At 37.4% G+C, this 16,632-nt stretch overlaps 2 protein-coding genes across 2 annotated transcripts in view; one reads left to right on the top strand and one right to left on the bottom strand.

Annotated features, from left to right (window-relative positions):
- The window catches only part of CSMD1 (CUB and Sushi multiple domains 1), a 2,005,298-nt gene that overhangs the window by 1,095,774 nt on the left and 892,892 nt on the right, over window positions 1–16,632 (top strand). The window lies entirely within an intron of this gene.
- LOC122432399 (high mobility group protein B1-like) lies at window positions 3,591–4,825 on the bottom strand. The gene has a single exon (XM_043454304.1). It carries the CDS (start codon window positions 4,708–4,710, stop codon window positions 4,063–4,065), a length of 648 nt encoding a protein of 215 aa, XP_043310239.1. The 5' UTR covers window positions 4,711–4,825; the 3' UTR covers window positions 3,591–4,062.

Here is a 16,632-nt window from a genome sequence, read left to right as displayed (position 1 = left end):
TATCTCATAAGAACAAAAGCATTCTTGTACACACAATATAATTACCACATTTAGGAGGCTTAACAATGACACAATATTATCTAATATGGATTTTGAGATGTTCATTTTAAAATTCTCCTGTAGGAAAGTTTTTAGGTTAGTCAGTTAAAAACGTCTGCATAAAGAGTACCTGATTAGAGAGTAGCATATATTTAACAGCCTAAGCTAAGTCTTCCATACAGACAGGAATAGAGAATTTTAGAAAGAGCTTCTCAGAATCCTTGTGTGCTTATTAGATCTCACACATAGCTTCACTTTTGTGTTCTTCTCTGATTTCTAATTCCTTTCTTTAGTTCTGATTTCCTTAAAGTTGCCTAGCTTGCACTGGTGCAATTTAATCTAAGCTTTCGGATCTCTTCCTGAATGGCTTCTTCAGGAGGGAACGGAAAAAAAGCTGGAACAGAGAAGATTTTTAGGGCAGGGAGAGACATCATAACAATCCATACATATCATTATACATTTGTCCACACTCACAGGATGGACAGCACCCGGGGTAGACCCTTAGGAACAGGACGGAACGTGGGTGACGGTGACGTGTCAGTGTAGGTCCATCAGTTTAAGACACGTACCATCTGGTGGGGGTGTGGATAATGGGGAAGGCTCTGCGTGAATATGGGTAGGGGGTCATGGGAGATCTCTGTACTTCCCCCTCCATTTTGCTGTGAACCCCAAACTGCTTTTGAAAAAAATCATGAAAAAAATGAATATCTTCCTAAGTAGATACTATGATCCTATAAGATTAGTTAACACTCACCATGAATAATTCCTGAATCTATATCATTATTATGAACATTAAAGTGGCCCCTGCCTGCCTGCTGTCTGAACAAATGAACAACTGCACTAAGTTAGAAATAGAAGGTGTTACATTATCCTTAAACGGTAAAAGGCATTCTTGCAGACTTTTGCTTACTGTCAATTGCAACATGACTGATCTTCTTCCAGACTAGTAACTTTAGAAAACATTCTGCTTCTATTATCTCTCGTCTGCCTTTCAAATAACTTTCATAGCAAGCATAAGAGCCAGGAGGTTAGCCATCAGTTTTCACTTTACAGAAAAGAAAACTGCCACCCTCAATCAATAAACCTTTTCTGAAATTGACACAGCTAAGTGACAAAGAAGATCTGGCCAGAATGCACATTTTTGGATTTTCCAAGTCAGTGCTTTTCATGCTACCCCTCAGAATTTAAGACTCATTGTGGCAAATACTGCTTTGGCCAAAAAGCTTGTCCAGGTTTTCTTATGGGAAAGCTCCAATGAACATTTGGTCAACCCAATAGAAAGGAACGTTTCTCGTATTTATTTGATCTGCAGCATGGGATGAAATTCCCAGTCTCCTCAAATATTTCCCTGAGACTTTACTATTAAAGCTTATCCCCTTTTCTGTGACGACCTAGAGGAGTGGGATGATGGGGATGTGAGAGGGAGGTTCAGAGGGAGATATGCATTGTAATATGGCAGAAAGCAGCACAACATTTAAAAGTAATTCAGTTCAGTTCAGTTGCTCAGTCGTGTCCGACTCTTTGTGACCCCATGAACCGCAGCACACCAGGCCTCCCTGTCCATCACCAACTCCCGGAGTCCACACAAACCCATGTCCATTGAATCGGTGATGCCATCCAACCATCTCATCCTCTGTCGTCCCCTTCTCCTCCTGCCCTCATTCTTTCCCAGCCTCAGGGTTTTTCCCAATGAGTCAGCTCTTTGTATCAGGTGGCCAAAGTATTGGAGTTTCAGCTTCAACATCAGTCCTTCCAATGAACACCCAGGATTGATCTCCTTTAGGATGGACTGGTTGGATCTCCTTGGAGTCCAAGGACTCGCAAGAGTCTTCTCTAACACCACAGTTCAAAAGCATAAATTCTTCTGCACTCAGCCTTCTTTATAGTCCAACTCTCACATCCATACATGACCACTGGAAAAACCATAGCCTTGATCAGACGGACTTTTGTTGACAAAGTAATGTCTCTGCTTTTTAATATGCTGTCTAGGTTGGTCATAACTTTCCTTCCAAGGAGTAAGTGTCTTTTAATTTCATGGCTGCAGTCACCATCTGCAGTGATTTTGGAGCCCCCAAAAATAAAGTCTGACACTGTTTCCACTGTTTCCCCATCTATTTGCCATGAAGTATGGGACCAATGCCATGATCTTAGTTTTCTGAATGTTGAGTTTTAAGCCAACTTTTTCACCTCCTCTTTCACTTTCATCAAGAGGCTCTTTAGTTTCTCTTCACTTTCTGCCATAAGGGTTGTGTCATCTGCATATCTGAGGTTATTGATATTTCTCCCTGCAATCTTGATTCCAGCCTGTGCTTCTTCCAGCCCAGCGTTTCTCATGATGTACTCTGCATATAAGTTAAATAAGCAGAGTGACAATATACAGCCTTGACGTACTCCTTTTCCTATTTGGAACCAGTCTGTTGGTCCATGTCCAGTTCTAACTGTTGCTTCCTGACCTGCATACAGGTTTCTCAAGAGGCAGGTCAGGTGGTCTGGTATTCCCATCTCTTATCCTCCAATTAAAAAAAAAGTTAGCAGTTTGAGATTAGCAAATGCAAACTACTATATCTAAATAGATAAACAATAAGGCGTTACTGTATAGCACAGGGAATGCTATTCACTACCCTATAATTATCCAAAGTGGGAACAAGCATGAAAAAGAAATGTATATATATAACAGAATCACTTTGCTGTATGCCAGAAACTAAGACAACTTTGTAATTCAGTTATAGTCTAATAAAATACAGATTAAAAAAAAAAAGTCTTATCGCCGTGGTGCTTTCCTTCCAGTAACTGTTACTCTGAAGAGGTCTAAGACCATCCTTTCTGTATCACATGTGGGTCATCTTTTCACTCTTTGACAGAGGCACTGAGGAAGAGAGTGCTAAAGATGGAAGAAAGTGTCTCAAAAGAGTGGAAGAGAACGCCTGAAAGGGCCCTTGTAGCCCACCCCTTCCTCTTCACCTGGGGCCCCGGGGACGTCGACACTTCCCACTGAGCCAAGTTTCTCTGAGCCTCTGTGGCCTGATCCCCACGCCCAGCCATCAGCAGTCTCAAGTCACTGCAGCAGCCTCTCGGGCTGTTCTTCCATTTTTAGACTTTTCATTCCAATCTATTTCATCCAGCTCCAGTGTCCATGACTGTCATTTAAATCATGTCATTTTCTTTTGCTGTTCAGAAACCCACACCTTTATTTCTTATCCATTTTCAAGAAGGTTGCTACTGTCTCTGCATTAGCTTTCATCTCTGATCACGCCCACCAAGTTGTACCTTCAGACAAGCCACGGCTCCCATCTCTCCTAACTGCTTTCCTTTGATGCCTCCTCTGGAGGTTCACAGAAGATACCTACTTCTTCATGACTTATCGGCTACCTCCCACGTATTTAAAGTGCAGCTCTAGTACTAAACCTTCTCAAATGTCACTCAGAGGCATCCGCCTCATTTGCCCTGGTGATCTCTAGCATTTGTAAACCATTTGTGATTCACAATCCAGGGAAGCTTAGTATGTTTATTCAGTTTTTTATTTTTTATTTTTTTTCCTATTTATTTATTTATTTTTTAATAAAAAAAATTGTATTTACTTAGAAGCATTCAGAATGTCAACAAAACAGCTGCAACTTTTTTTCTTTTTCTTTTGCAATTACAGAGTGGTATTCAGTTAACAGAACAACAATTATTCATATAAGCTGCATCAGAGACAACTGAAGATGAAAAAACTACCATCCCCATATATAACTAATTTGTGCTGTGCACCAACAAGAACCTGCTTTAAATTTCCATGCCAATTTATAACCCCCATACTGTACCAGGCAAGGTTAGTGGCTATTGAAAATACCACCAGGACAGGGCTATCTAAAGACACATTCGGTAGTGTGTTAACTATACAAAAAAAGACACTGTACAGTTTAAAAACAAATCTTACACAGCCTTACATTTCAATTTTTTTTCTTTAAAAGGAGTGAGTTGTGTACAGGGGAGTTAAATGCTTTATAGACAAGAAAAAAAAAAAACTGCGCTAGAACCAACTTATTCATCATCATCATCTTCTTCCTCCTCCTCATCCTCTTCATCTTCTTCCTCCTCCTCATCCTCTTCATCTTCCTCGTCTTCCTCCTCTTCCTTCTTTTTCTTGCTTTTTTCGGCCTTAACAACTCCCTTTTTTGCTGCATCAGGCTTCCCTTTAGCTCGGTATGCAGCAATATCCTTTTCATACTTTTCCTTCAGCTTAGCAGCCTTCTTCTCATAAGGCTGCTTGTCATCCGCAGCAGTGTTATTCCACATCTCTCCCAGTTTCTTTGCAACATCACCAATGGACAGGCCAGGATGTTCGCCTTTGATTTTTGGACGATACTCAGAACAAAACAAGAAAAAGGCCGAAGGAGGCCTCTTGGGTGCATTGGGATCCTTGAACTTCTTTTTTGTTTCCCCTTTAGGAGGGATATAAGTTTTCATTTCTCTTTCATAACGGGCCTTGTCCGCCTTTGCCATGTCTTCAAATTTTCCTTTCTCTTTAGCAGACATGGTCTTCCACCTCTCTGAGCACTTCTTAGAAAACTCTGAGAAGTTGACTGAAGCATCCGGGTGCTGCTTCTTGTGCTCCCCCCGGCAAGTTTGCACAAAGAATGCATATGATGACATTTTGCCTCTTGGCTTCTTAGGATCTCCTTTGCCCATGTTTAATTATTTATCCTCCGCGAGGCACAGAGCCGCCCAGTGCCCGTCCGGCTCTCACTTGCCCCGGCGCTGTCTCTATGGAGCTCAATGTACTGCAATGGCTGTGAGAGCGGGAGCCACTCCCATTTATTTTTATTAGTTGGAGGCTAATTACTTTACAATATTGTAGTGGTTTTTGTCATACATTGACATGAATCAGCCACGGATTTACATGTATTCCCCATCCCGATCCCTCCTCCCACCCTCCCTCTCTACTCGATCCCTCTGGGTCTTCCCAGTGCACCAGGCCCGAGCACTTGTCTCATGCATCCAACCTGGGCTGGTGATCTGTTTCACCCTAGATAATATACATGTTTCAATGCTGTTCTCTCGAAACATCCCACCCTCGCCTTCTCCCACAGAGTCCAAAATTCTGTTCTGTACATCTGTGTCTCTTTTTCTGTTTTGCATAGAATGGATAAGGAAGCTGTGGTACATATACACCATGGAATATTCGGTTTTTTAAATTGGTGGTGTTGTGTATTTTTTATTTTTGTCAAATCATCTCTCTGGAAGCAGAGTGAGAAACTTAAGGACAGACAGCGTGACTCTTGCCGCCTCTGTTCTTGCCGGGGCACTGAACGTCAGGATCCACGTATAGATACCACTCCATCAATAGCGACTAACTGACCGTGATGGGCCGCTTTTCAGACTGCAAACTGTCTGGCCTTTGGAAGAGCTGGTACCCTCCCAATCTTCTCCCCAGACCTGGATAAATGGGACCATGAGCACAGGTCTCCCGTCCCCCTCCAGACTCCCTGCCCATCCCAGGCACAGCACGGTCTGAAGACTCACTACTCAGTGCGGACCTGCCTCAGCAGCATCAACCTCCCCTGGTGGCTTGTTGAGAATGCAGAATCCCACACCCACATCACCCCTAGAGAAGTGGTACTGGTGTTTTCACATGATCCCTACCAGACAATTTTCTGCACTTTAAAGCCTAAAAAGCACTGGTTTAAAGGGAGCAATTTTCTTCTCTTCTGGAAAATCCTGTCCTGCGTAACTGGGGTGATCATAGCCTGCAGCAGTTTCCTTTCATATCCTGAATAGCAAAGATTTAAACCATTGTGCCCGGTCAAATGTTAAACCGAATAAGTATATGTCAACTAAATAAAATTCTTCTTGATCTCAAAGTTTCACCCATGCGGTTTCCTGATTCACCCAATAGTCTATACCCGTGCTGTCTGCACTGAGCGTTGGATCAGTATTTATAACCATTAAATCAATAAATAGCTTTTCATCAGCTAGTCTGTGTTTTGTGTTGTATTGTATATTATGGGATTAAGATAGTTATTCCATATTCCTTCCCTGTTTGCAAAGGGCTTACAACCAATTGGTTTATTTATTTATTTTGTCCTGCTATAATAGCAAATATCCTTTCCCCCATTTCCAAATGTGTGATTATTTCCATGACTACTTACAATATTCACCCTACAAGGAAAGGCTTTCTTGGATGTAGAGCTAGCAACCCCCTCCCTTATCTGATGAGTGCATCCTCCAGGGACCAGTTGGTCACCCCCAAATCCAAGTAATAAATCTCTACAGAGACAACCAACTTGTCAATAACTGTTCATTCTGAAGGTGAAATTATCAATGATGCCCATTATTTTCTTAGTTTCTTTCAACCCTGCTTCTTTTCCACAGATATCCTGAGTCAGTTTACCAACCAACTGTTACTTACTATTTAAAATAATCTCCTACCGCTTCTCATCTCTCCTTATATTCTGCAAGAAATGAAACCTTGTACTAAGTGGTTACAACTATATGAAGCATTATGCTCATCATAGTTTTGAAATTTCTTTCTGTTTACCTTCATGGAATCAATGAAACATGTCAGCTTGAACCCTATGGCTCTGGGAACATTCTATTGCTTTTTCTCTACAAAAATGGCAATACTACAGTGTTCAAATGAATACCTATTTCAATTTCAGAAACTGAAAATGAAGATATTATTTTGGCTAATATGTAAAGAAGGTAAACTGTAATAATTCCCCACAGCTAAAAATGTTGCTCATTCAAGCTAGCATTGAATGTATAACATTATGAAATTGACAAACAGTTGTTATGAATTAACACATATTTTATGGAACAGTTTGTCCCTTATTAGGCTATCTTAATAAAGGATGATTTGAAACAAAACTAGAGTGAATAGTTAGTAAAACATACTAATAAAACACAAAGACATTTTAAATTCAATGGCAATTCAACCTAAAATGCCCGTGGATTTCAACCTTCCTTTCCAGGTTCAGAACCCAAGTTGCTATAAAATAGTTATTTTTTAAATTGAGGTAGTATATGTTTACAGTGAAATGCATGTATCTTAATTGTATGGTTCACTTATTTTGAAGAAATGGTTAATGCCAACAGATGTAGCCAACACACTGGATAAAGGCCTACATTACTTCCATACCACATTAAGTTACTTTTTGCACCTTATATTCAGTTCTTACACCCTCCCTCCATAGGCAACTTTTCTGATTTTTATTATAAATTGACTTCATCTGGACTTTCTGTAAATACAATTGTACATATATCTCTTATGTCTGGTGTCTGTCTCCCCATATAATGTCTTAAAGATTCATTAATGTGTTGAACATATCAATAACTCATTTTTATTGCTGGGTAGTATTCTGTTGTATGAATATATAAACATATGTTTATCCACTTTTCCATTGAGGGGCATTTGGGTTGTTTCAGTTTCAGACTATATGAACAAGTTTATAATTCTTGTACAAAATGTTATTTGGACTTTTGTTTTCACTACACATGGGGAAACAGCAGAGTGTAATTCCTAGGTAATAAGGTACATATACTTTTAACAAATGTTTATATTAAGGAGCATTTTCCAAATGAAAGAAAAAGATTAAAAAATCAGAAAAAGAAGCTTAATAAAACAGAAATAAGTAATTTGACTGATAAGATTCAAAATAAGTGTCATAAAATGATAATGGAACTTGGCAGAAACATTGATTAATAGTTAAAACTTTAACAAAGAGATATAGCAATAAAATATCAGAAGGTACAAATAGAAAAAAAGATTACTGAAGAATAGAGTAACTAAACTGAAAAATACACAAGAGGGGTTCAACAGCACTCTAAATGAAGCAGAAGGAAGGATCAGTGATCTGGAAGACAGGGCAGTGGGACTGACCCAAATAGAAGAGCAAAGAAAAAAGACTTTAAAAAGCACTCATAGCTTAAGGGACTTTGGGTACAGCATCAAGCAAGCTAAAATTCACAGTTAGGAGTCCAAAATGGAGGAAACGAATGAAAGCAGCGGGAAACTTATGTCAATAAATAATGGTTGAACATTTTCCTAAACTGGGGAAGGAAGCAGACATACAGATTCAGGGAACCCAGAGAGTTCCAAATAAAACGAACTCCAAGAGACATGTACTGAGACATAATTAAACTGTCAAAGACAAATGATAAATCTTAAAAGCAGCAAGAGAAAAATAACACATCACATACAAGACTATAAGCAGATTTTCAACAGGGTATCTGAGGCCAAAAGGGAGTGACATGATGTATTCAAAGTCCTAAAAGGAAACAAACAATAAAACTTCTGACCAATAATAATCTTCTTGGCCAAGTTATTATTCAGGATTGTAGAAATAAATACTCTTTCCAGACAGCCAAAACTAAAAGAGTTCATCACCACTGAACTACTTTAAGATACATGTTATTATTATTTTTTTTAAGATACATGTTAAAAAGACATCCTTCAGGTGCAAAGGGCACTAATTAGTAACAAGAGAACATGTAAAGATATTAACCTCACTGGTGAAGGTTAATATAAAAATAGTGGATTAAACACTTATAAAGCTAGTGTGAAGGACATCGAAAAAAGTAGTATAAGTAACAATAATGATTAGTAAACATATTCATGATAAAAAGCCTTAAAATATTATATCAAAGACAAAGTGTAGGAAGGGCAGGATAAAAGTGTAGAGATCTAGAATATGTTCAAGTTAAGATGTTATCTATTTAAAATTGACTGTTATAAACTATAAACACAGACTGTTGTGTGTAAGCCTCATGGCAAATGCCAAGCAGAAACTTATAGTAGATACACAAAATATAATGAGAAACAAATCTAAGCAAACCATTACAGAAAGTCATTAAAACACAAAGGGAGAAAGCAAGAGAAGAATGCAACAGAAGAACCACAAAGCCACCAAAAAACAATTAGCGAAATGACAGTAAGTACATACCTATCAATAATTTAAATATTAATCAACTAAATTTGCCAATCAAAAGGTATAGAGTGACTGAATGGATTTAAAAAATTTAAAGAAAAATATCCCTCTATGTGCTGCCTACAAGAGAATCACATCAGAGGTAATGACATACCCAAGCTGAAAGTATAGCAATGAAAAAATATATTCTATGCAAATAACAGCCAAAAGAAAGTTGGAGAATCTGTACTTTTATCAAACAAAGTGAAAATGAAAGTGAAAGTGACTCAGTCATGTCCAACTATTTGTGACCCCATGGACTTCCAGGCAAGAATACTGGAGTGAGTAGCCTTTCCTTTCTCCAGAGGATCTTCCCAACACAGGGATTGGACCCATGTCTCCTGCATTGCAGGCTGATTCTTTACCAGCTGAGCCACAAGGGAAGCCCAAGAATACTAGAGTGGGTAGCCTATCCCTTCTCCAATGAATCCTCCTGACCCAGGGATTGAAGTGGGGTCTCCTGAATTGCAGGTGGATTCTCTACCAACTGAGCTATCAGGGAAGCCCTTTATTAAACAAAATAGATTTTAAAATAAAGACTATAATAAGAGACCAAAAAAAAAAAAAAGAGAGACAAATAAGAGTACTACATAATGATAAAGGAGACAGTCCAAAAGAAGATATAATCTGTGTAAATATTTATGTTCCAAGCATAGGAATAAAACTAGTCATTCCTAAAGGAAATCAACCTTGAATATTCATTGGAAGGACTAATGCTAAAACTGAAGCTCCAATACTTTGGCCACCTGAGTGAAGAACCTACTCATTGGAAAAGACCCTGATGCTGGGAAAGATTGAGAGCAAAAGGAGAAGGGGGTGGAAGAGGATGAGATGGTTATATACCATCACTGACTCAATGAACATGAATTTGAGCAAACTCTGGGAGACAGATGAAGACAGAGGAGCCCGGTATGCTGCAGCCCATGGGTCACAAAGAGTCGGACACAACTTAGCAACTGAACAACAGCAAGCATAGAAATACATAAATACACAGTGCAAATATTAAAAAAAACAAAAAAACTTAAAGGAGAAATAGACTGTAATACAATAAATGTCAGGGACTTTAATACCCCACTTACATCAATAGACAGATCATCCAGACAGAATAATAATTAAATACTGGCCTTAAATGATACACTAATTTATATGGTATTAACAGGTATATGCATAACAGTCCATCCAAAAGCAATACACATCCTCCTCAAGTGCACATGGAGAATTCTCTAGGACAGATCTCATGTTAGACCACAATGCAAATCTTAACACTTTTATGAAAACTGAAATCATAGCAAGAATCTTTTCTCACTAGAAGTAATACACTTTAATCAATTACAAGGAAACAGTTCACAAATATACACAGATTAAACAACATGTTGCCCAACAATGGGTCAATGAAGAAATCAAAAGATAAATTAATACCTTGAAGTATTCTAAGAGACAAACTCATAGTGAGAAATCCCTCTCTCAAGAAAAGAAAAATCTAAAATAAACAATTGAACTTTACAATTCAAAGAACTAGAAAAAAGAAGAACTAATGAAAGGTGGTTAGTAGAAAGGAAGTAACAAAGATCAGTAGAAATAAATAAAACAGACAATGGAAAAGATCACTAAAACCAAAGCTGGTTCTAAAAAAAAAAAAATGACAAATATTAACCTAGAATCACCAAGAAAAAAAATGCCTAAATAAACAAATTAAAAAATTAAAGAAATGTTATGATTGATACCACAGAATGCTATGGATCATAACAGATTAACTACAATATACTCAAATAAATTGAACATGAAATCAGTATATTACTAGAAATGAGCAACCTTCCATGACTGAATCATGAAGAAAGAGAAAATTTTAATAGCCCAATTACTGTAGGGGGATTCAATCAGTAATCAAAAACCTCCTGACAAAAGTCCAGAAGCAAAGACTTCACTGGTGATTTCTACCAAACATTCAAAGAAGAATTAATCAGTCCTCTCAAACTCTTCCAAAATGCAGAAAAAGAGAGAACACTTTTAAAAATCATTTTATGATGCCAGCATTTCCTTGGTACCAAAAGCAAAGACATCACAAGAAAAAAAATTACATGTCAGTACTCCTGACAAACATAGATACAAGTTACCTTAACAAAATATTAGGAAACCAAATTCAACAATACATCAGAGGATCATGCACTTGATACAGTGGGACTTGTCTCTGAGATGAAAAGATGGTTCAACATTTGCAGATCAATCAACATGATAGAAAATTTTAACAAAATGAAGGATAAAAATCTTACTATCTCAATAGATGAAGTAGAGGCATTTAACAAAATCCAGCATTCATTTATGATAGAAAAACTCAGAAACATTAATATGGGAGAATGTACCTGAACCAAATAAAGACCATATGTGATAACTCCACAGATAGCCTTATACTCACTGTGAAAAGCTCTGCAACCCAGAAAAATAAAATGATGCTTATTATCACCATTTTAATCCAATATAGTCTTGGAATTCATAGCCACAGCAATTAAGGGGAAAATAAAAAGTCATCCCAACTGGAAAGGAAGAAGTGACACTTTCATTATTTGCATGTGACATGATTTTATACACAGAAAACCTAAAAACTCCACCAAAGTCTGTCAGACTAATAAATGAGTTCTGTAAAGTTAGTTAGTTAGTGTTAGTGTTAGTCACTCAGGCGTGCCTGACTCTTTGTGATCCCATGAACTGCAGCCCACCAGGCTCCTCTGTCCATGAGATTTTCTAGGCAAAGATACTGGAGTGGGTTGCCATTTCCTTCTCCAGGGGATCTTCCCAACCCAGGAATTGAACCTGGGTCTCCTGCACTGCAGGCAGATTCTTTACCGACCGATGATACAAAATCAACATGAAAAATCTGTTTCATTTCTATACACTAATTATAAAGTATGAGAAATTAAGAGAACAATTTCATTCATAAATATATCAAAAGAATAGTGAAACTGGGAATAAATTTAACAAAGAAGGTAGAATAATTGTACATGAAAACTATAGAGATTTAAGAAATTGAAGATAATACAAATAAGTGGAAACATATCCCACACTCATGGACTGGGTGAATTAATATTGTAAAATGTCTGTACTATCATAAAAAATCTGCAGTTTCATTACAATCCCTATCAAAATGTAAATTTTCACAAAAGTAGAACAAACGTAAAATGCGTATGGAACCATAGAAGACCCAGAATCACCAGAAGCAACCTTGGCAAAGAAAAGCAAACCTGGAGGCTTCCCCTCCTGGATTTCCAACTCTATTCCAAAGCTACGGTAATCAAAACAGTATGGTATTGGCAGAAAAGCAGGCAAATAAACCAGTGGAACCTAACAGAGAGCCCAGCAATAAACCTGTACAAACATGGTAAATTAGTTTAGGAAAAGAAGCCAAGAACATAAAATGAGGGAAGGATCATCTCTTAATCAGTGTTTGTTGGGAAAAGAGGGCAGCTGCCTGCAAAAGATTAAAAGATTAAAACTAGACTCATGCGCCATACACAAAAATTAAAGATTTGAATGTAAGACCTGAAACCATAAAACTCTCAAGAGAATACAGGTGAAAAGCTCCTTGAAATTGCTTTTGAGGTTGAATTTTTGATCTGACTTCAAAAGCAGAGGAAATAAAAGTCAGAGTAAACAAATGTGACTACATCAAATCAGAGAAGTTTCTGCACACTGAAGGTAATTATCAATAACAGGAAAATACGTCCTACTGAATGGAGAAAATATTTGCCAAACATATATCTGATAAGGGATTAATATCCAAACACACACACACACACACACACACACACACACACACACACAGCTCAATAGCAAAAAAAAAAAAAAGAAAAGAAAAAAATCTGAATAGAAATTGATCAGGCGACCTGAATAGACATTTTTCCAAAAATGCATACACTTGGCCAACAGGTCTGTGAAAAGATGCTCAACATCCCTATTCCTCAGAGAAAGGAAATTGAACCACACCGAGATGACATCCTGCCCCCATCTTTTAGAATAGCTATTCCCAGAAAACAAGAGATAACAAGTGTTGGCAAGGATGTGGAGAAAAGGGAATTTCCTGTGCTTTCTCAGTGGGGATAGCCATTAAGGAAAGTAGTATAGAGATTCCTTTTCAAAATAAAAATAGAGTTACCATATGATCCAGTAATCCCACTTCTGGTTATTTGTCTGAAGAAAATAAAACATTAATTCAAAAACATATATGCACCCCCAGGTCACTGCATCATCATTTTTAGCAGCCAAGTTATAGAAGCAACCTGTGGGTCCACTGATGAATAAATGGATAAGGAAGAAGTCATACACACACACACATACACACACTCGCACACCTAAATGCTCTCATTCATGTGAGAAATTAAAAAAAAACAGCAACAAAAAGCCAAACTCCTAGATACAGAAAAGAGGTTGATGGTTGCCAGAGAAAAGGTGTGGGAGAAATGAAGGGGGCATAAGCTATACATTTTAATTATCAAATAAGTGATATAATACACAGCATGATGAATACAGTTAACAATATTTCTGTCACAGTAGATCTTAGAAGTCCTCACTTAAAGTATTGTGATGGACATCAACTTACTTTAATGATCTTATTGCAATATAAAAATATGTGTTATATGCCAATTATACTTCAATAAAAAAGAAATGTTGGACAAATTACTTGACCTCCATTTCATACTAGGTCAACATATGAATGTTCTAGAGCTTTTCTGAGAAACAAAGACATCCTACAGAAGAAATTTTTCTGGAAGTATTGACATATAATCACTCAAAAAAATTTCATTCTACCAAACAGTGCTGTGAAAATTGGATATCCACATGTAAGTAAGGAATTTAGATTTTTGCCTCACAGACAGAAAAAATATCTCAATAGACCACAGACATCAATGTAACAGCTAAAGTTATAGAATCTTGAAAGAAAACACAGAAGCAAGTGAAGTGCACTTCTGAGATTCACAGTAGCAATTATGTGATGTAGTCTTTTAAAAGAGTAGTTTTATACAACCAAACAAAGCAGGAATTCTGGAAAGACCTACCAAAGATTTGAATATATATATGAATATAAAATGATAAGCTTCTAATGTGAAGTTTGACCTAAAGTTAGGCTATGATTTCTTAGATATGACACCAAAAGTAGAAGCAGTAAAATGGGACTAAATAGTTGGGCTTCATGAAAATTGAAAGGTTTTTGGCTGCAAAGGATGCTACTGAGAAAGTGAAAAGACAAACCACAGAATAGGAGAAAATATTTGCAGTTGATAAATCTACTAAATGTATAATATCCAGAATATAAAGAATGCTTATAGCTCAACCACAACAAAACACAATTAAAAACTGGGAAAATGATACAAAGAAACATTTTTCCAAAGAAGATAGATGAATGAATGGCCAATAAGCACAAAAAAATATGCTCAGTATTGCTTGGGAAAAGAGTTTAACAACCTCAACGAGATAGCAGTTCCTACCCTCTATGAGGGCTATACTCAGAGCTGATAACAGGTGTTGGCAAGTGGGTAGAGAGATTGGAACCTTTACACGAATGCAAAATGGGACAGAAGATTTGGAATATATTTTTGGCAGTTCATTGGATGGTTAAATTAGTTTTAGCATATGATCCAGCAATTTCACCCCTAGGTTTTACACTCAAGAGACCTGGAAACATATATACACACAAAAGCTAGTACACACTTCTATTCATAGCAGAGTAACACTCAAAATGTAAAACAGTTCAAGGGCCTGCCAACTGATGCTTGCATAGGCAAAATGTGTCAAACACTTTCAGTGAAATATTATTGGTCAATTAAAAAGAAAGGTGTAGAGATACAGGCTAAGACGACGACAGACCTCAGAGTCATTCTGCTGAGTGAAGAAACCAGGGACAAAAGACCACACACTGTCTGATTTCATCTATTAGTACTGAAAGTGTAAGGGGAGGGGCAGATAAATAGTAGCTAAGAGGAACAGGTTTCTTTGTGGGCTGATGAAAACGCTCTAAAATTAGGTTATGGTGACAGGTGTATAATGCTGTCAATATATTAAAATCCATCATTAAGTAGACAGAATTTAACATATGTAAATTGTATGTCAATAAATCTGTTTTGAAAAGGCAAAAAAGAAAATATCCTTCAACAGTACAGCACTCCAAAACAGTCACCCTCGTAATTGAGGAAGGCATTACAAGTTGTCTTATGCTAACCTCTCAATATCTAGTTGATCCTTAAAAGATATACATCGTGGAGATTTAAATAAGCTTGGGGAAACTTATATAACAAGGCTTCTAAAGAACCGTTCCACTTTAAAAAGCCAGTGCCATTTTTTTCTAACAATCCCCATTGTATATCTCTGTTTATGTGTGCATATGTATATTATGAAGATTTAGTATTGCATTTAAAAATCTTCATATTATTACATGTTAAATCTTTTTCTCTTTCCTATGAAAATTGGCGGCCTTATCCATAAGCATCTACATTTTCCATGTGAAATTGATGTGAGGTCACTCGCTAGGCTCTGTGGGGAGCATATTTAGCAGAATAAGTCTGCTACCTGTTTGAGGAGTGAAATATGTACTCACTGCAGGATGTATTCACCAACTGTTTACATAATTGTAAGCCCTTAGTAATAAAGCAATCATGAATCTGTCATTTTACTACTTTAACCATGACACTTCAGGACTCAAAATCCTGCTCTCAAAAACTTCCTTTAATTTATTTTAATTAAAAGATATCCCAAGAGGGAAGTACAAATGCTTGAAAGTTTAAAGCTTTGTTCCCTTTGCTACAACTAAAGATGTATTCTCTTCCCTTCTCTATCAAGTGAAGTGCACTTCTGAGATTCACAGTAGCAATTATGTGATGTAGTCTTTTAAAAGAGTAGTTTTATACAACCAAACAAAGCAGGAATTCTGGAAAGACCTACCAAAGATTTGAATATATATATGAATATAAAATGATAAGCTTCTAATGTGAAGTTTGTTATCATTTATGTTTGTAATGATGGAAAAATTAAATCCATAAGATTTTTTTTTAAAGTTTAAGATGAAGAAAAATAGTATAAGCAGCATTTGAATCCATCTCTAACTCAATGAAATATTCATTCCAAAATGCTGTCTCCTTATAGATTAACTCTGTTGACAATACTTAGGATGCACTAGTGCCTAGGCAGTGCATGATCATCTGTTCTCTCATAATTCGGTCTGTTCTGAATGCCTGCTGTGGGCCCATTTCTGTTCTAAGTGCTCAGCATACAGTGGAGTCCAGAGACTTCACTGATTGAGACTCATAGTTTATAAAGTTCCATAGAGATACCAAAGGCTGCCAGGTGGTGTAGTGGTAAAGAACCCGCTTGCCACTGAAGAATATGCAAAAAAGGTAGGTTCGATCCCTGAGTCATGAAGACCCCCTGGAAGAGGAAATGGAACCCACTCCAGTATTCTTGCCTGGGAAATCCCATGGACAGAGGAGCCTGGCGGGCTACTGTCCATGGGGTTGCAAAGAATCGGACGTGACTGAGCACACACATAGAGATGCCAAGATGGAAAAAGAGTTCAAGACTAAGGTGATCATGGAAAATCAGGAGACCCCTCACAGGAGACAGGCTGAAACCCCAAACCTTCATCTGAGAAGCTGACCTGGGA

Source organism: Cervus canadensis, chromosome 31, assembly GCF_019320065.1.
Source record: "Cervus canadensis isolate Bull #8, Minnesota chromosome 31, ASM1932006v1, whole genome shotgun sequence".
Taxonomy (NCBI): domain Eukaryota; kingdom Metazoa; phylum Chordata; class Mammalia; order Artiodactyla; family Cervidae; genus Cervus; species Cervus canadensis.
Note: the sequence above shows the minus strand (reverse complement) of the source record. Positions and strands in the feature narration are given on the sequence as shown.

Coding starts and splice junctions, on each gene's coding strand:
- LOC122432399 (XM_043454304.1), bottom strand. CDS start 4,710: ATGGGCAAAGGAGATCCTAAGAAGCCAAGAGGCAAAATGTCATCATAT.